Here is a 19,657-nt window from a genome sequence, read left to right on the forward strand (position 1 = left end):
ACCAACTGCTGGGCACCTCAGAACCACCACCGAGACAGTCTGGAACCATGCACTGGAGATGCCAGAATCAGGTCCTGGACACGCTGGAATCACCTGCAGGAACCAGTAGAATCACCCGTTGGACACAGTGGACCCACTTTCTGGAAATGCCAGAACCACCTGCTGGACACAACGGAACCACCTTCTTGACACGCTGGAACCACCCCTGGATATGCTGCCACCAACCACCAGACATGACTGATCCACCTGCTGGACAGCACTGATCCACCTGCCAAACACAGCTGAACCACGAGCCGGACACACCAGAACCACCTGCCTGACATCCCAGAAACACCTGCCTGACACGCCGGAACCACCTGTCGGACATACAGGTGCCAGACACTGTAAAACCACATGCAGGATACGCCAGAAGCAGATGCCAAACACATCACAACCACCTGCCAGGCATGCCGGAACCACCTGCCAGACACGCCAGACAACAGGCCGGACAAGCTGAAATCACCTGCTGGATATGCCATAACCAGGTCCTGAATACACCAGAACCAACTTCAATGTCAAAATCAACTGATGGACATGCCAGAACAACCACCCAGACATGCTAAACCACCACCTGACATGACAAAATCAGGTCCCGGACACACCGTAGCCACCTGCCAGACACGCTGGAATCACCTGCCAGACACGTGGGAATCAACTGCCAGACACCCCAGACGCACCAGCCAGACACTTCAGAGCCACCACACAGGCACGCCAGAAGCACCAGCCACACACGTCAGAACCAACTGCTGGACACCCTGGAGGCACCCACTGGAAATGCTGGAAACACCTTACCAATGTAACAGAACCACTTGCCAGACACACTGCAAACACCTACCAGACATGCCGGAAACACCTGTTAGATATGCCAGACCCAGTTGCCGGACACGGCGGAATCTGGTGCCCTAAGGCCAGAAAAACCTGCTGGACACGCCCGAAACACTTGCCAGACATGCAAGTACCACCTGCCAGACATGCCAGAATCACCTGCCAGATGTGCTAGAAAAAGGTGTCACACACACCGAAACGAGGTGCCAGACGAAACTGAACCACCTGCCAAACACCCTGGAGCCACCTACTGGATACACCAGAAACAGGTGTTGCACATCCTGGAACCAGGTCCTGGACACGACTGAACCAAGTGACGGACAAGCCTGAACCACCTGATGAACTCGTCGTAACCACCTTTAGGATGCGCCGGAACCATCTGGTGGACATGCTGGAAGCCGAACACACTACATCCAGGTGCAAGACACGCTGGAACCACCTGTGGGACATACCAGAACCCCAGGCTAGACATTCTCAAAGGACACGCCGGCTATGCCGAACCACTTCCTGGATACACCCAGACCACTTGCCATACAACCCCAAAGAACCTCCCGGAGAGGACTGAATCATGTGCAGGACATGCCCAAACATCATTCGGACACGTCAGAACCATATTTCAGAAATGCCTGGGCCAGGGGATGGCTATGCCTGGACCATCTGGCGGATGCACCTTGACCAGCTGACAGACACACCTGACCCACCTGCCGTACATGCTGGAACCACCTGCTTGACTCGCCAGAACCACATGCTGGACACAACAGAACGACCTTCTGGACACACTGCAACAACCCCTAGATATGCTGCAACCCACCACCAGACACAACTGATCCACGTGCTGGACAGCACTGATCCACCTGTGAAACACGGCGGAAGCACAAGCCTGACACCCCGGAACCAACTGCCAGACATGCCGGAATCACCTCTCACATATGGCAGAATCAGGTACCGGATACCGTAACCACATTCTGGGCACACTGGAACCAGGTTACGGATTTTCTGTCAAGTGGTTCAGGCTGGTCTAGAAGGTGATTCAAGGGTGTCTGGCAGCTGTTGCAGGCGTGTCCGGCACCTGGATCTGGCCTGTGCTGGACCTGTTCCTGGCGTATCCGTCACATGGTTCCCACATGTGTGGCACATGGTTCTGGCATATTCAGCAGGTGGCTTCAGCATACCGGGCGCCTGGTTCCGTATCTGACAGTTGGTTCCATGGTGTCTGACAGGTGTTTCCTGTGTGTCTGGCATGTGGTTCCAGTATGTTCTGAAGGTGGTTCCAGCTTGTCTGGCAGGTGGCTACTGTGTGTCCAGGAACTGATTCAGTTGTGTGTGGTTGGTGCGCTCAGAGTGTCCAGGTGTTGATTCCGGCAAGTCTGGCAGTTGGTTCCCGCTTGTGCGGTGGGGTATTCCAGTCTGTCTGGTAGGTTGTTCCAGCCTTTTCCAGAAATTGGTTCTGGTGTATCCAGGAGCTGGTTCTGGTGTATCTGGCAGGTGATTTTGTTGTGTCTGGCAGGTTTTTCCAGCGTGTTAGGATGGTGGTTCTGGCTTGTCTGACAGGTTTTTGTGGCATGTCCGGCACCTGGTTCTGGCGTATTCGCCATTGGTTTCAGTGTATCTGGCACGTGGTCTCAGCATATCCAACAGGTGTTTGCGAAGTGTCTGGCAGGTGGTTCTGGTACATTCGGAAGATGGTTCTGATGTGTCCGTTAGGTGCTTCTGGCATGTGCGGGAGTTGGTTCTGGTGTGTCAGAGTCATGTTTCCGATGTGTCCGGCAGGTGTTTCCAGGTGGTTCTGGTGTGTCTGGTGGGTGCTTCCGGAGTGTCTGGTGGGTCATTCTGGCATGTCTGTGTGGTGGTTAAAGAGTGTGCAGAGGGTGGTTCCAGCATGGCTGTCAGGTATTTCTGGCATCTAAGGGCCTGGTTCCAGTGTATCCGGCAGGTGATTTTGGCATGTCTCGCAGGTGGTTCTGGTGAGTCAAGCAGGTGGTTCTGGCGTGTTCGGCAGGTGGTTCAGGTCTGTCCGCAAAGCGGTTCCGTCATGTCCAGCATGTGTTTCTGGCATATCTGAGAGGTGGTTCTGGCATGCCCTGCATGTGATTCCAGAATGTCCGTCAAGTGGTTCTGGCATATTCGGCAGGTGATTTCGGCGTGTGAGTCAGGTGGTTCTGGCATCTCCTGCAGGTGCTTCCAGCGCGTTCTGGACCTGATTCTCACGACTGTGGTGAGTGGTTCCAGAGTGTCCAGATGATGGTTCCAACATGTCCAACAGTTGGTTCCAGCATGTCAGGCACATGGGTCACACTTGTGCGGCGGGTGGTTCAGGCATGCACACAGATTGTTCCAGCGCACCCAGGAGGTGGTTTCGGCATGTCCGGCAGATGGTTGAGTCTTGTCCGGCAGGTGAATCAGTCGTGTGGGGCACCTGGTTCCGGCATGTACTGCTCCTGTTTCTGGTGTATCTGGCAGGTGGTTCCATTATGTCTGGCACATGGTTCCAGGGTATCATGAAGGTGATTTTGACGTGTCCTGTGGGTTGTCCAGGCATGTCTGACACCAGGTTCTGGTGTGTCTGGCAGGTACTTTCAGTGAATCAGGCACCTGGTTCCAGCATATCCAACAGGTGGTCCCGGCACGTCTGGTAGATGATTCCGACGTTTGTGTCACAAGGTTCCGTCGTATCCAGCAGGGGATTTTGAGGTGTCTGGCAGGTGGTTCCAGTGTGTCTGGCACCTGGTTCTAGCATGTCTTGCAGGTGGTCAGTCATGTCCATCACCTGGTTTCGGTGTGTGCGACACCTGTATCTGCTGTATCTGGCAGGTGATTCTCACAAGACTTGTAGGTGGTTCAGACGTGTCCAGAAGGTGGTTCTGGCGTGTCGGGCACCTGGTTCTGGTGTGCCTGGCATGTGGTTCAGGATTCTCCATCTAGTGGTTCAGGCTGGTCTAACAGGTGGTTCAGGTGTGTCCGGCAGCTGTTTCAGGTGTTTCTGGAACCTGGTTCTGGCCTGTGCTGGACCTGTTTCTGGTGTATCCATCATATGGATCTGGCATGTCCAGCACAGCGTTTGGGCGTGTTCAGCAGGTGGCTTCAGCGTACTGGGAGCCTGGTTCCATCGTATCTGACCGTTGGTTCCGTGGTGTCTGGCAGGTAGTTCTTGTGTGTCTGGCATATGGTTCCAGTATGTTCTGAAGGTGGTTCCGGCGTGTCCGGCTGGTGGCTACCGTGTGTCCGGAACCTGATTCCTTCGTGTGTGGTTGGTGCGTTCAGTGTGTCCAGGTGTTGGTTCTGGCGTGTTTGACAGTTGGTTCCCACATGCCTGGCGGGGGATTCCAGGCTGTCTGGCAGGTTGTTCTGGCCTTTTCTGGAAATTAGTTCTGGTGTATCCAGGACCTGGTTCCAGTTTATCCAGCAGGTGATTTTGGCATGTCCGGCAGGTTGTGCTGGCGTGTTAGGCTGGTGGTTCTGGCTTGTCTGACAGGTTTTTGTGGCATGTCCAGCACCTGGTTCTGGCGTATTCACCATTGGTTTCAGTGTATCTGGCACGTGGTCTTGGCATATCCAACAGGTGGTTGCGAAGTGTCTGGCAGGTGGTTCCTGTGTGTCTGGCATGTGGTTCTGATACGTTTGGAAGATGGTTCCAGCATGTCCTCTGGGTGCTTCTGGCATGTCTGCAAGGTGGTTCTGGCATGTCAGTGTCATGGTTCCAGTGTGTCCAGCGGGTGGTTCCAGGTGGTTCTGGCATGTCTGGTGGGTGCTTCTGGTGTGTATGATGGGTCATTCAGGCATGTCTGTCTGGTGGTTCCAGAGTATGCGGCAGGTGCTTCTGGCATGTCTGTTGGCTTTTTCTGGCTTCTAAGGGGCCTGGTTCCAGTGTATCTGGCAGGTGATTTTGGCTTGTCCAGAAGGTGGTTCTGGTGAGTGAAGCAGGTGGTTCAGGCGTGTCCAGCAGGTGGTTCATGTCTGTCAGTGATGTGGTTCCAGTGTTTCCAGCACATGGTTCTGGCACTCTGAGAGATAGTTCTTTCATGCCCGTCATGTGATTCTGGAGTGTCCATCAAGTGGTTCTTGTGTATCCGGCAGGTGATTTTGGCATTTGAGTCAGATGGTTATAGTGTGTCCTGCAGGTGCTTCTGGCACATTTTGGACCTGATTCTCACATCTGCGGTGGGTGGTTCCACCATTTCCAGATGATGCTTCTGAAGTGTCCGACAGTTGGTTCCAGCATTTAAGGCAGGTGGGTCACACAAGTCCCGCCCGAATCATTCGGCTGAGGCACGAATGATTGTCCTTCCACATGCTTAGGAGGAGAGAGACAATAGGATTTTAACCAACCACTCTTTGCAAGTTAAGAAAAATCTCGCTTTCCACAGTGCTCTTACAGCATACCGGCAACCTCTCATGCTGCCCTTGTGCATGGGTGGAGAGAGTGTTCAGAAAGCAGCTATGGAAGAAAGGCCAAGTTTGCTCAGCAGAGTCCTACATTGCCCTAAAACTGCAAGGCACAAAACACTGCCTCCAACCCTCAAGGGGAGATGAGCAATAATCCATCTTGCTTCCAGCTCTTTAGGAAGCTGAGAAAGAACTCACTTTCCACACTGTTCTTATAGTGTACCTTGAACATCTCATACAAAGGCATCTGAAATGCTGTTTATTTGGAGCCCTTAACTCATTGCTTTAGAACTTCTGCTTTTGGGGCATTTCCATCTTGCCAACCCGGCTCAGACAAAATGCCTACATCTTCTCCTTAAGCAAGGAGGCTGAGGCCCGAATGATTGTGCGTCCACATGCTTAGGAGGAGAGAGACAATAGGCTTTTAACCAACCACCCTTGTGCACTGGAGGAGAGAGTGTCAGAAAGCACCTATGGAAGAAAAGCCCCTTTGCTCTCAGCCGTGCCCTACATTGCTCTAGAGGTGGAAGGCACAAAGCACTGCCTCCATCCCTCAAGGGGAGACAAGACACAAACCATCTTGCTTCCAGCTCTTTAGGAAGCTGAGAAAGAAGTCGCTTTCCACAGTGCTCTTACAGCATACTGGGAACCTCTCATACACAGGCAGCTGAACGCCATTTCCTCCCAGCCCTTAACTCGCTGCTTTAGAGCTTCTGCTTCTGCCACATTTCCCTCTTGCCAACCTGGCTCAGGGGTAATGGCTACATCTTCCCCTTAAGCAATGGGGCCAAGGCCTGTATGATTGTGATTCCACAAGCTTAGGAGGATAGAGACAAGAGGCTTTTAACCAACCACCCTTGTGCACTCGTGGAGAGAGTGTCAGAAAGCCCCTATGTCAGAACGGCCCATTTGCTCTCAACCATGCCCTATATTGCTTGAGAGGTGGATGGCACAAAGCACTGGCTCCATCCCTCAAGGGGAGACAAGCCACTAACTGTCTTGTTTCCAGCTCTTTAGGAAGCTGAGAAAGAACTCACCTGCTGGATATGCTTGAACCAGGCACCTTAGATGCTGGAAAAACCCGACAGGTATGCCGAAAGCACCTGCTGAACACTCTGGAACCACCACACAGACATCCCATAACGACCCACCAGACTCACTGGAAGCACCCACCGGACACACCAGATCCACCTGGAACCACCCACTGGCCACACTGGAAACATGAGTCTGACACGCCAGAACCAACTTCCAGACATGCTGGAAGCACCTAACGGACAGGCTGGAACCATCTTCCGAACCTACCAGAACCACATGCCAGACACACAGGAACCACCTGCCACACACTTCGGAACCACCTGTTGGATATCCTGGAACCAAGTACCAGATACACTGAAACCACCTCCCAAATATGCCAGAACCAGGTGCTGGACACGCCACAAACACACCTGCCACACAAGCTGGAACCACCATCCTAACACGCCAGAACAACCTGCCGGACACGCCAAAATCACCTGCCAGATACACCGGAACCAGGTCCTGGATACGCCAGTACCAATTTCTGGAAAAGGTTGGAAAATCTGCCAGACACGCCAGAATCACCCACCGGACATGTGGGAACTAATTGCAAGACAGGCCGGAAACAAAGCCAGGACACTCTGAAAGCATCAACCGGATAGGATGGAATCAGGTCCCAGACACACTGTTGCAACCTGCTGGACATGCCAGAATCACCTTTCGAATGTACCAGAACCATATGCCAGACACACAGGAACCACCTGCCAGACACCATGGAACCAACTGTCAGATACACCGGAACCAGGCTCCAATTTCCTGCATTTATCAGTTCTAATAGGTGTGTAGAAGTATCTCATTGAGGTTTTATATGAAATTCCCGAATGACCTGTGGCGGTGGTCATCTGTCCTCAGGCTCGTTTGCCATCTGTATGTCTTCTTTGGTGAGGGATATAGTCAGGTCTTTTGCCCATTTTTCAATAAGGTTGTTTATTTTTTTGTTGTGGTTGACTTTTAAGAATTCTTTGCATATATCTTGGACATATTTTCTTTATCATATATCTGTTTTGCAAATATCGTCTGCCAGTCTGTAATTTGTCCTTTGACTCATCGATTTTGCCTTCCACAAAGCAGGAGTTTTTAATTTAATACAGTCTAACTTGGGGCCGGCCCGCTGGCGCAGTGGTGAAGTTCACGCACTCCACTTCGGCAGCCTGGGGCTCACAGGTTCGGGTCCTGGGTGTAGACCTACACACAGCTTGTCAAGCCATGCCGTGACAGCATCCCACAGGCCAAATAGAGGAAAATCGGCGCAGATGTTAGCTCAGGGTCAACCTTCCTTACCAAAATAATAAAGAAAGTCTAACATCAGTTTTTTTTCATAGATTACATTTTCAGTTTGTATCTTAATAACATAATTCCAGATTCGAGTCCACTTAGAGTTTGTTGCATAATCTTTTTAGAGGTTGTATTGTTTTGCATTACATTTAGGTCTCTGTTCCATTTTCTAAAAGTTTGTGAAAGTGTAAATTCTATATCTATATTCATTTTTGTAAGAGCTTTAATGAGGTGCAATTGATAGAAAAAGAACCTGACATATCTAATATGTACTATCTGATGACTTCCCCTACATACCAACTGACAGATATGTATAAATTTCTCCTTTAGCCTGTGACAGGGTGGATCACATTGATTTGATTTTGGAATGCTGATACAACCTTGCATACCTGAAAAAATTTCCTCTTTGTCCTGGTGTATGATTGTTTTACATTGTTGGCTTCAGTTTTCTAATATTTCGTAGAAAACGGTAACTGCTCATTTCTGAGACTTGTTCTCAAATTTTCCCTACTTTTAAACTCTAGTTTTAGGGTACTGCTGGGCTCATAAGATGAGTTGGAAAGTGTTGACTCTGGTTATATTTTCTGGAACAGATTGTTGGGAGCACTAGGTTTCTGGAGGGAGACCTGGCTGAGGCCCTAAAAGCTGCATCCCACTGCTTTCCCCTTGGATAGACAACAAGCAGGAAATGGTATTCGGAGTCAGGGACCAGAAGCCCAGGAGGATCTGGTCTAGGTCAGAGGTGAACAGGGAGCCCCTAGTGGGCCCGAGAAGGAAGAGTCCTGCCTGCCCATGGTCCATGTCCACAGGACCTTCCTCTGGCCTCGTCCTCTCTATGTGCACGTTTTGAGCTTTTGACGGTATTTTCCCCACTTAGAGCTGAAGCCATTGCGGAGACTGAATCAGAAAACAAGGTCCTAATCTGTGTGCAAGAGAAACCGGGAAAATGTTCCCTCTTCCGGCAGAGTGTCGAAAGGCAGCCACTGTCCTGGGCAGGACGTGTGCTAGGGACAGGCACGTGCTAGTTTGACAGACACGCCCAGCTCAGTGGTTGTGGCTCTGCCTGAGAAAACGCCTCCAACCGCTTAGTCCCAAGAGGTCGGAGGGGCCATCTCTGCTCCTGGACAGGGTGAACCACACTGCAATGATCCTGTCCTCGGCGGGAGGGGCACTTGAGCACGTCCTTCAGTAGCCAGGGAGGGGACTGGCACTTCTCCCTTCTCCACATAAACTGAGCTGCTCACTCTGGGAGATTTCTAAATTCGAGGAGGAATGTGAGTTTCTGGATCTGGTTTCCATGAGCGCTGCGAGCGAAAGACTCACACCTCCACTCCCAGGATTAGAAAGAAGCAACAATTTAATATAATACTCAAACGGAGCATTTACCATTGACAACAAAATATGGCCCCGCCAAATAGGGAAATAGGTGCTGGGCAAAAGGGGGGAGGGGGAAGAGGGGTTGGTGCCTTCCCCCGTGGCCAACAGGGGACCCCAAGAAATGGATCACAAAGTTCTCCTCATCAGAATCAGGGGAGGTGGCCCTGTGCACCCTGAGTGTCAATGCTGTGTCCCCGCTGTAGCTCAGCTGGTCTCAGGAGGGTCATCGACCACCAACACTGGGCCCTTGGTTGGGGGTCTGGTGTCTGGAGAAAGAGAGGCATTTCCTGAGCGGCCTGCCCTGGAACCACAGTGCACACCCCATCCCGGCCCCCACTGCGCTCTGTGCTCCAGCCCTGTGCTCAGTGCTCAGTCAGCCAACAGCACCCCATCTGTCCCTGACACAGGGGCTGATATTTAGCGTCACCCACTTCACAGAGGAGGAAACCAGTCCCAGAAACGTGAGTGCAATCGCCCAGGACGGGACTGCTCAGCAGTGGAGCTGGAGCCCAGGGCCAGCTGTCTGCCTCCCCAGGCCCACGCTCAGCCTGAATGTTTCCTGAGCCCATGTTTTCAGCCACTGACGGTCTGGACACTCACTCTGGCCTGAGCGGTTCTTCTTGCCTTTGAAGAAGAGTCGAATCTTTCTGACCCAGTGGTATCGGGGCTCCAGCTGGCAGGACAGGCTGTAGCTACAGGACAGAGCGGAGCTGGGAGCTCTCAGGAGCCACACATCACATGTGCGTCCTGGAGCCTGCCAGCAGCTGGAGTCGAAAGGCCCCAGGGGTTGCCATGCAATCAGATCAGGGGCTGACCATGGAGCAACGGCCATGGGCTCTGGAGCTGGTCAGCAGAGAGAGGCTGCCCTGCCCTCCCCCAACTCCTGACCCGACTCACCTCTCCTCCTTGCTCAGGGGCTCCACGGCCTGGAACCAGGCCCCAAAGTGCTCGTCAGGCTGCACGGTGTACAGATTTGCAGCCTCCTGGAGCAGCTCGATCTCCTCCATCAGTTTGAATTGCTAGGACAGAGCAAGCACAGGATGCCCACAGGGCCTGAGTGGGGGACCCTGCAGGGCTCGTGGAGGGGCTGAGGAAGGGGGCAAGGGGCCAGTCTGGGGCCTTTGCCCACTTGGGAACCCTCCCTCCCTGCGATTCCAGTCAGGGCTTGCCTGCTCTCACACTTGGCCCAAAATAGCTCCTCCTCCAGGAAGGAGTCTTTGATGCCAGCCCTTCCCCCACCCGCCAATGCCATAGGATCCCTAGCTCTGTATATCGAACTGTGCAAATAAATGTTCCACCCTGGGGATTGGGCCAGAGGGGGTCCTGCCCACTGCGGGGGGGTCTCTGATTTCCAACCCCCACCCTCCCCACCAGAAGGCCGCAGCCACTTACCTCATTCCATTTCCGACAGTTGAGCACATTGCCCTGGAAGGCAGACAGCCGCAGTCCATCAGAAACAGCCCCCTTGGGCCAGCACTAGCCCCCATCCACACCTCTTGCAACGTTGCACTACTGCCAGTGGGCAGGCCCATCCAGAGCCCGGACTTGGACCTGGGCCAGTCTCTGGGCTCCAGAGCAGGGGGCGCAGAGCAACTGAGGCAACAGACCTTGTGACCCAACCCTCTCTGATGACACGTGGGGAGACTGAGGCCTCAGGCAGGAAGGGACAGCTCAGCCTCTGATGTGCTTCCTGACTGGGAGGGGCCCGACTTCTCTTCCATCACTGGCAGGGCCAGAGGGAGAGGCTGAGTCCAGCTCAGACACCACCTCCTGCGGCCACACAGTCAGGCAGCTCTGAGCCTCAGCCGCCCAGGGAACCTGGACGGTGGCTTATGCAGAGCCTGCGTCACCCACTGGGGAGATGGGCCTGACACCCCAACTCCCACGCAAGGCTGGAAGCCCTGCTGAGAGGACCTTTTCCAAATGCAGAGAGCTCAGGGCTCAGGACAGGACTCTCTCCTCCCCACCCTCAGGAGCCTGAGCCCCCGGACCCACCTCCGGGCTCACTCACCTCCACATAATCCTCCATCGTAGCGTCCAGCAGCTCCAGAGAACGGAAGAACGTCACCAGGGAGGGGACGACACCCTGTGCCGCCATCGGGATGGGCATGGTGATGAGCTCCCGCTCTCAGGTGCCCCCATGAACCTTCCCCTGAAACCCCTCAGCCCAGCCTCCTGCCCACCCCACGCTCCCACACAGAGCAGCCTAGGATCCTCGGGACACCCCAACACACACAATTCCCTCCCCCGCTCCCCTCCAGGAACACCAAACTCCATCAGTCAAGTCCCAGGGCTGGCTGTTGGCCCCTCCCAGGGGCAGTGGCCCCTGCCCTTCCCCACCCCAAATCTGCCCTGCTGCCAGCCCTTCCAGGCCTCCTCCTGCTCACTGCCACTGCAGGCCCGTCATGCTTGGCAGCCACAGCAGATTCGCCTGAGGAGGAAGGCCCCTCTCCTGAGGGAGGTCTCCAGCTGGGAGGGGGAGCCCCCTCTCCTCTGACTCCTAGGCCCCTCCCCCACAGTCACCCTCACCTGCTGCCGCAGCCTCTCCTGGGCTCCCTGGCGGGCCCTCTCTGCAGTCTTTAACACGGAGGTCGCCTCCTGTCGGGGCCGAGGACAGGGTCAGTGCGCCCATACTCCTCTCTGCATGTCCCCCAAGGCCCCTGATCTCAGACCCTGGCCATCGGCTCCAGTCCCCTGCTGCCTCTGCTGCTCCAAACTGCAGGGTGCTCTGATTCTAGACCAGTCCCAGCTCCAGGACTCAGTCCTGTGTGACCTTGGGCCTGCCCAGGCCTCCCTGGCCCTCTTTCCTCAGCTGAAAAGTGTCAGGAGAACATCACCTGCTTCCAGGAGTCTCCTGAGGACTCAGAGTCATCTGCGTGTCATCACTGCTCTCCCCTCACCTCTGGAGGAGGAGCCGGCACAAATCTCCTTGCGTTCCTGTCCTCCCTTGGATGGTAGCACCCCGCTGGGAGGCCTGCACCGCTGATCATTTCCCTCCACTTCCCAGAGGAGGAGACGGAGGCCCCCAGAGGGGCAGCGACTGGCTCAAGGACCCACTGGGAGAGGCTGCTCCCCGTGCCAGCTACAGGCCCTGTCCCCGCTGCCTTCACCCCAGCCCTGGCTCCAAATCTGACCAAGGCCCCGACCTCTGGACTCCAGGGGTGTGTCCAGACCCCAGCTGAACAGACAGGGAGGGGGAGGGCAGGGTGTCTTGGGGGACCTGGCCGAGTGGCCCCGGCCTGCCCCACCCTCACAGGGCTCTCTGACCCCCAGCCTGGGCCGAGCCTTGCCATAGCCTCACCTCCTAGGATCCCCTCGGGATGCTCCCCTCCCCTCTCCTTCTGGCCTCCTTCCAGATCTCCAGCCACCAGGTTACCTGCACTAGCAGCTCCCTGCTCACGCGTTTCTCTCTCCTGACCCACTTCTTCCAGGTTCGAGAACTCTCCCTGCGGGGTGGGGAAAGAAAGACAGAAAGAAAGAAAGAAAGAAAGAAAGAAAGAAAAACTGTGGGATGCTTGAAGGCAAGTCCCATTTGTTTGAGAACCCAGCAGATCCAAACTGCCTGGGGCCTGGATGAGGGATTTTGCTGGGCTGTTCTGAGCTCTAAGGTCCCCATGGGACTGCGGAGGGGCCTCTCCTCTTGTCCCTTGTGGCCTCCATTCCCAGACGTCCCAAACAGATCTCTTTGGAACAGTGTTGGTTTCAGCTGCATAGAGGCTTCTGTTGCTGCAAAGGAAACACCTGACAATCTCCACCTGGGCTCAAGCCAGGCTCTGGTCTGGAAGGAAATGAATCCCTGGGACGGAACTGCTGGCCTAAGGGCGCTGAGAGACTCAGAGACCCAGCACCCAGGTCAGTCCCTGTGCCCGGCGTTCGCTGTCTCCCAGGTGGTCTCAGCTGACTTTGGGGGACATGCCGGCCCAAATCAGGCTGCCTGGGCGACCTCACCCTCATGGTGCTTGGCTGGAGAGCAGAATACCCACCTGGAAACTTGTCCCCAGGTGTCTTGGAGACGGGCAATGGCAGGGCTCTGCAGGGCAGAAAGGATTGTGTGGAGGGAACAGAAGTTCCCGAGGCCTCGGCACTCCTGGGGAAGCGAAGAGATGGAGCCGTGAGGGGGAGCTGAAGCTCTGCTGCCTCTGGTTTCTGTCCCCTCATGGACTTCTCCTGTCCTGGAGGAGACAGATGCCCAGGGAAGCCAGGGAGGGCACACCTGCCACCCGACGAGTAACACTGCCAGGCACAAGGATTTGTAGCTCAACACAAGGAAGGAAGTGAGCTTGTCCCCACTGGGTCCTCAAGTCAAGGTCAATGTGGCCCTGGCATGAGGGTCAAGGGACAGTCCAGGGACTAAGACCTCAGACTTCAATCCTGAGAACTGAGAAACAAGAGGCAATTCCCACGCATCCAGACAGGGCGTGCCAAGGCTTACCTCAGCCACCCTGATCCACAGCTCAACCACCCTGGCCCTGTCCTGTGCTGTCATGCTCGCGTCCCCAAGGAAGGTGACGAGGATGCAATTGGCCACGGTGCTGTCGTGCATCACAGTGTCACGGACGGTGGGTGCCAGGGACTCGCGTTCCCTGTTGTCACGCTCAGACCAGATGGAGCCGAGGCAGTGGTCGGGCACCAACGTCTTGAACAGCTCCTGCAGAAGATTCGGAGTGTCACCCGGTCCTGCCGCACCCCAGCTCGGCGTCCACAGTCCCCCATAGGCCCAGGCAGGGTGAGATCAGAACTGGAGCTCAGGAAGCAGAGCATATGGCCTGAGGCTTGTGGGAGTCCCTGGGTTTTGTCTGTGTCCACTGAATGCACCCAGTCCAGGATGACCCTGGACACAGTACTGTGGGGAAGGGCGGGGACATTTGCTCCCAGCCCCGTCTCACTTCCTCCAAGCTCCAGAAGGCAGCCCACACATGCCCACCAGAAGGGCCATCATCCACCCATCCCAGTGCCCCTCGGTTCCCACACCCCATTCCCATGCACATTCCCCCCGAGGCAGGGACAACCCCCAGCTTTGTTTGACTGTCTCCACTGGAGTCAATACACATCACCTTCCTGATAAGTGCTGAGGCTGTCCGGGCCACCTGCGCAGATGGGGGATCCACCCAAGGACCTGGCAGCACTTCAGTGAGTGCCCATCCCCCACCAAAGGGCCAGACTCTGCCCACCTTCCACTCTCTCCCACCTCATTCATCGGCACAGCCACCCTGTACAGCAGGTGCTCTGAGTGTCTGTCTCTACTGTCTGCTGTTCGCTAGGGGACAACGAAGGCTTGGGGAGAAAGAAAGCTGCCCAGGTCACAGTGTTGATAAGGGAGGGAGCAGGGATTTGGACCCAGATCATCGGAATCCCGAGCAGGGAATGGCAGGTGTGGGGCGGCTCATGGCACCGGGAAGGCAGGGGCCAGCCGCCCCACGAGCTCCTCTGCTCACCGCAGCCATCCTCGTCAGCTGCTCTGCCACCAGCTGGGGAGGGAAGTCTAAGAGGTTCGGCTTCTCCTCCTGCAGCTGGTCTTCGGTGGTCACGGCCCAGGGTCAGCTGGGCTCTGGGGCTGCCTTTACTGGTGGCCCTTGCTCTGGTCCTGGAGTGGCTGACTCAGGGGCTGCTGGCTCCAGCTCTACCACACGTGGTGAGACTGGAGGTGCAGATGGCTCCAGCCCGGGGGCTGGCACTGGCTCTGGCTCTGCAAGTGGCAGGAGCTTTGGAGCTGGCTCTGGAGCAGGATAAAGAGAAAGTTTCACCCACACACCTGACAGTTTCTGTGCCTTTCCAAAGATAGGAAGGACTCCACTGCCTCTAAGGGAACGCTAGCCCATGAACCTCAACACAGACAGTCTTCCCAGACTGCAGTCCCCTCACCATTCCGTTCTGCCTCAATGGCCTTGAGATGCTCCAGGTGGCCTGGCAGAAGGTAGGCATGGCCCTCCACGTGGGAACCACCAAAGCTAAGGTGCAGAGAGGCCAGCTGCAGGGTCCAACAGGGAAACCGCAGGGGCTCCCTGCAATCCTGCCCTTGGCCCAGCTAGGTTCCCAGCAGGAAATAGATAGCACTGCAGGGAGGCAGATGGGCCAGAGAGTCAGTGGCCTGGCCTTTCCTTATACACCGCCCTCCTAAGGCACTCTTGTTAGCATCTGCGCCCCTGTGCCAGACGCTCCCCCTCCAGAGGAGGGTCCCATCCCAGCCCTGAGCCCTGGCTGGCTGTCCTGGCTGTGGCAGGCCTGCTCATCCAGCAGGCTGAACACAGAGTCTGTGAGAGTCTCTTGTTCCCACTGATACTCTCCTCCCCAAGGGTCTGGACACAGCCCCCCCAAGCCCTCCATGTATGTGGGCCACTGGAATGAAGACTCCAGCAGATTTGGGAGCAGCTTGCTCACACACCTCCTACTATGGACCTGGTGGTGGTGCTTACAAGGGGTGGATGTGGAGAAAGGGAGGCAGGAGGAGCTGGGACTCTGCTGGGAGTGGGTCTCTAGGGAACAACGCAGCCCAGCCTCCCTTCCAATTCTCAAGGGGCCTGGGACCCATGCACAGCTCTCTTTGAGTCCGGTCCTGCCAGAGTGGAAGCCACCAGAACTCAGCCCTCCCATGGGAATCACAAGATGGGTGAGATGCAGGGTTCTCCCACGCCTGACCCGGCCACAGCCTCCATCCTCTCCCCACACCCTGTTTGCTAGAGACAGGAGGCCCTCCTTCTGTACCCAAAGACCACTCACTTTGGGAGGTGGTCCTGTCCTCCAGCATCCCGCACGCAATGGGCCAAGCTGCCTCCATGTGTCCCAAAGGGGATGAGGGCATCGCCCGGGATGGAGGGTAGATGGGACCTGTGAATGATGTCAAGTGGGCCTGTCTGACTCTCAGAATAGAGGGGAGGACCAGGGAGGCTGTCTGCTTCATTCACTGAGTGACACTTAGTGTGTCCAGAAGTCCTGCTCAGAGTAGGTCCTTCATAGACATTGTTGAATGACCTCCAACCAGAACCACCCCAGGTGTCTGAGTGGACCTGGTCCCCTCTGTGGCCCTAGAGATCCCTAAGTGGCTACACCAAGGACAAGCACCAGGACCAGCTGGATGGTATCTCAAACTCCTTGACAGGGTGCTCTCCAGGTGCTTTTCCAAACTCAAAAAGCCACAAGCCAGTGAACGGAGAGGAAGACTACTTTCCGTGGGGGACAGAGAAATAATCACCACCAGCAACCACAGCACGGCCCACCACCCTCTCTGCAGAGCCGGGCACCAGGGCAGCACCTGGAGGGCTGATCCCATTCATCCCTGGGAGAAGCCTAGCAAGTTCATCCTCTCCCACCCCACGTTTCAGAGGGGCCAACTCAGGCTCAGAGAGATGTGGTGACGTTCCCAAGGCAAGACACAGTAGGCAGTGGGCAGAGTCACCAGTGTGCTGAGGAGGAGGCGGGCAGTCACCTGGGAAACAGCTGGTCCAGCACCTGGTGGGCTGTGCTGGAGCCTGAGTAGCTGCAGAGGGAGGTGATGACACTGCAGAGGACTCTGCTGGGGACGGCTGGCAGCACAGACTCTGAGAGCCTCTGCATCATGCCTGCCTGGAGGGCCCGCATCCTGCAGGCCTCAGTGACAGACAGAGTGGACTCATCTTCACTCTGGGTGGGACGAGGAGGGACACAGGGTCAGGGCCACCACTGTGAACCACCAGCGTTATCGAGGTCTGCAGCTGACCCAGGAACTCCTAGCCCCTCCCAGACGTGTGGGACAGGAGACACAGGAGCTCCCACACTCAGCAAGGTTCTGGGCTCTCACAGTACAATCTGACTTTGGGCGGACGAAGGATTCCACCTTAATCTCCCTCGAGGCCATTTGCTCGCCGAGGGACAACAGACCTCCCTCTGTGAAGAGCACCAGCCCAGTGAATCCTCAACAGACACCCTTTCTCTAGAGAGGAGAACAGAGGCTTAGGCATGCCAAATGGCTTCTCTAGGTCCTGTGGCTCAGAACTGAGAACCGCCCAAAGTGAGGGCTGAGGGCCAGCCCCTCTAACTGCCTGAGGCTTCATCGGACCCTGACCTGGAGGGAAATGTTATGCGGCCACCCTACCCTGCCCCGGTGTGGAAACAGTGTACAAGGCAGTGACACACTCTGAGAATCCCTTTGACTTCCCACACACGCTGATGGTTATTTCTCTTACATTAAAGGGAGTTTGGAGACCCTCCTTATCGAGGTTCCATGTTCCAAAAAAGGCAAAATTCAAACATACTCAGGGCCTAGTTGGAAGTGGCAATGCCATCAACGTTTTCTCTAATCTTCCTAGGAAAATGCAAAGAGTGCCCTCCTACCCTCCTATGCAGCTGGTGGGGAGGAGCGGAAGTCCAGATTCCTTTGGGAATGGGACTATGGGACACTCATGGGGGACAGCCCTGTTAGGGTCCCAGGAGAACGGCAGTTTGAGGTTGGATTCTGGGCCGGCCCTTGTCATCTCAGGGTCCTGGGTGGGAAGACCCCTCCGTGCCCACTCTCACCTCAGAGCAGCCCTGGTTATTGATGATGGTGCGGTGCAGCTGGTCCCTGTCCAGGGAGATGGAGTACCCAAAGCCATCTGCCAGCTCTTCAACCACCTCCTGCATGCAGCTCTTCAAAGACAGTGTCCGAGAGCCGGGCCGGGATGTCTCAGGCACCTGCCTCGTCTTGGCCACAGGAGGAAACCCCAGCACAGATCAGGTACCCAGCAGTGTCTGTGTAGAACTCCAGCCAGGGAGGGAATGAGATGACACCTGGAGGGCTCAGGACTGACATATACGTAGAGGAGCTTGGTCCCGAGCACCCACTCTCCCATCCTGCTAGCCAACACCTAGGCTGGAAACACGACGCACTGCCAGGCTTCCAACACCGAGCAAAGGGCTCCTGACCAGGATGAGTGCCCCCTCAGCCCCGCCGTCCCTCACTCCACTCCCCTCGGATACACAAGGAGGCTCAGAGGGCTGTGGGGTTGGCATCCCATTGTGGCCTAAGGCGGTTGGCCTGCCCTGTGTTACCTGAGGGCTCCTCCTGCCAAATGGCCAGAGGCGGTGCAGGTGAGGGCCAAGCCAATGTGTGTAGCAACTGAAAAGGCTCTGGTTCTTGGCTTTCCTGAAGCCACAGCCTCGACAAGTCGGGAGACAACAGCAGAGCATCCTGCTCTCTTGAGTGTCTCCAATCAAGTGAGCTCAATAGGAGGCTGTGTCTAGAATGTGGGCTCCTGGAGACCAGTGTGCTAAGTTCTGTTAGGGTCTGTCACCAAGGAAGTGAGGTCACTTCCTCAAGCTTCCATTACCCGAGCCTCTTCCTTCAATCACACCAACCCAAAACCCCTCTGGGATCTTGGCTGCTCACCCTCCTTGCCCATGTCATCACCAGAACTGTACACAAATAGCCAGCACAGAGCCCCACACAGGACCTTGAGATGGAACCAGGCTTCCAGCTTGAGGAAGCTGAGTTCAGCTGAGTTCACGCCTCTTTTTCCCTAGAAGCTCTGTGTCCTGGAAACACCATTGTGCCTCGCAAGGCCTCCTCAATCCCTCAACCTGCACGATGGGGACAAGGCCAGAAATAGCTCCCTCAGGACGTCCTCTGCTGTAGAAGAGACAGTAGTGACAACACCTGGGGTCTGGTTTCACTTGTGTCTGATGCACACACTTAGAGATGAAAGAATGACAAGAAGGGGTGGGCTATCGTGTGGAGTACCCCTTAAAACAGGCCTGTGTCACAGCTCTTGGACTTTGAGCAAGGCCCTACCCCTCTGGACCTCATTTCCATGTCTGCACCTTTAACGGGTTGAAATTAGAGGAAATTCAGATATTGCCAGTCACTGGCATGAAAGCTTCCACGGTCTCCTGTTTCCCTTAGAGTCAGAACCAAGTGCCTCATGTTGGCCTATGTGGAGGGCAGCCTCCACCACGGCTCCCGGTGCTCACTGTCTCCTGCTGTGCACATCCTTGTGGAACCACACAGTCATTAGAAAGTGACTTCTGAATAGAATGCAGCCAAGGTGATGGGATAGTACACAACCCGGGGCTAATAATAAAAAGCCTGGCCCTTCCTTCTTACTTACAATCTTCAGCCCCCTCCTTCTTTCCTTCCTCCTGTTTCCATCTCTCTCTCTCCAGCTCTTATATCTCTGGAACTTGGTGGAGCAAGTGGGCATGTTTTCAGTTGCCCTGTGAAGATGCTCCATAGGAGAGAACGGAGGGAATGATCGGCCGACAGACAGGCAGGAACTCAGACTTTCAGTCCAAACAAACCCTGTCAACACACATGTGAGTGAACTTGGGAGCAAACCCTCCCCGAGTCGAGCCGCAATAGAGCCACAGCCCCTGCTTCACAGAGACCTTGAGGCAGAGGCACCCAGCTAAGTTGTGCCCCACTCCTGGCACACAGACTTTGTGAGATCTTAAGGATTGGTTCTTTCTAGGTGGAATGTCTTAGAGCAATGTCATCAAAGAGCAACAGAAAAAAGCACAGTCTGCCAGTTCCTGCCACCCGGCCCTGCTGTGCCCCCATCTGACCTCCTCTGTTTTCTCAGGCTCCTTCCAGCCACACTGCCACCTCTCTGACCTTGTCTGGTCACAGTCACTTCTTCCTGTGAGTCTCTGCACCAGCGATGCCTTCTCCCTGGCACTCAAACTTTTGCCAGACACAGGCAGACATGCCTCTCATCTGTCACTCTGCTCACAGCAA

The 19,657-nt window shown here is 55.4% G+C and overlaps 1 protein-coding gene across 1 annotated transcript; it reads right to left on the minus strand.

Annotated features, from left to right (window-relative positions):
* Positions 1 to 8,938: 8,938 nt before the first annotated feature.
* LOC123276917 (ral guanine nucleotide dissociation stimulator-like) lies at positions 8,939 to 13,044 on the minus strand. The gene is made up of 8 exons (XM_044747333.2): positions 12,957 to 13,044; positions 12,350 to 12,419; positions 11,503 to 11,571; positions 10,985 to 11,059; positions 10,366 to 10,398; positions 9,871 to 9,992; positions 9,574 to 9,665; positions 8,939 to 9,239 (listed from the first exon to the last, which is right to left on the minus strand). The coding sequence occupies exons 4-8, from the start codon at positions 11,000 to 11,002 to the stop codon at positions 9,178 to 9,180; spliced, it is 327 nt and encodes a 108-aa protein (XP_044603268.2). The 5' UTR covers positions 11,003 to 11,059; positions 11,503 to 11,571; positions 12,350 to 12,419; positions 12,957 to 13,044; the 3' UTR covers positions 8,939 to 9,177.
* Positions 13,045 to 19,657: the final 6,613 nt, after the last annotated feature.

The sequence above is a fragment of the Equus asinus genome, chromosome 22 (genome assembly GCF_041296235.1).
Source record: "Equus asinus isolate D_3611 breed Donkey chromosome 22, EquAss-T2T_v2, whole genome shotgun sequence".
Lineage (NCBI taxonomy): Eukaryota > Metazoa > Chordata > Mammalia > Perissodactyla > Equidae > Equus > Equus asinus.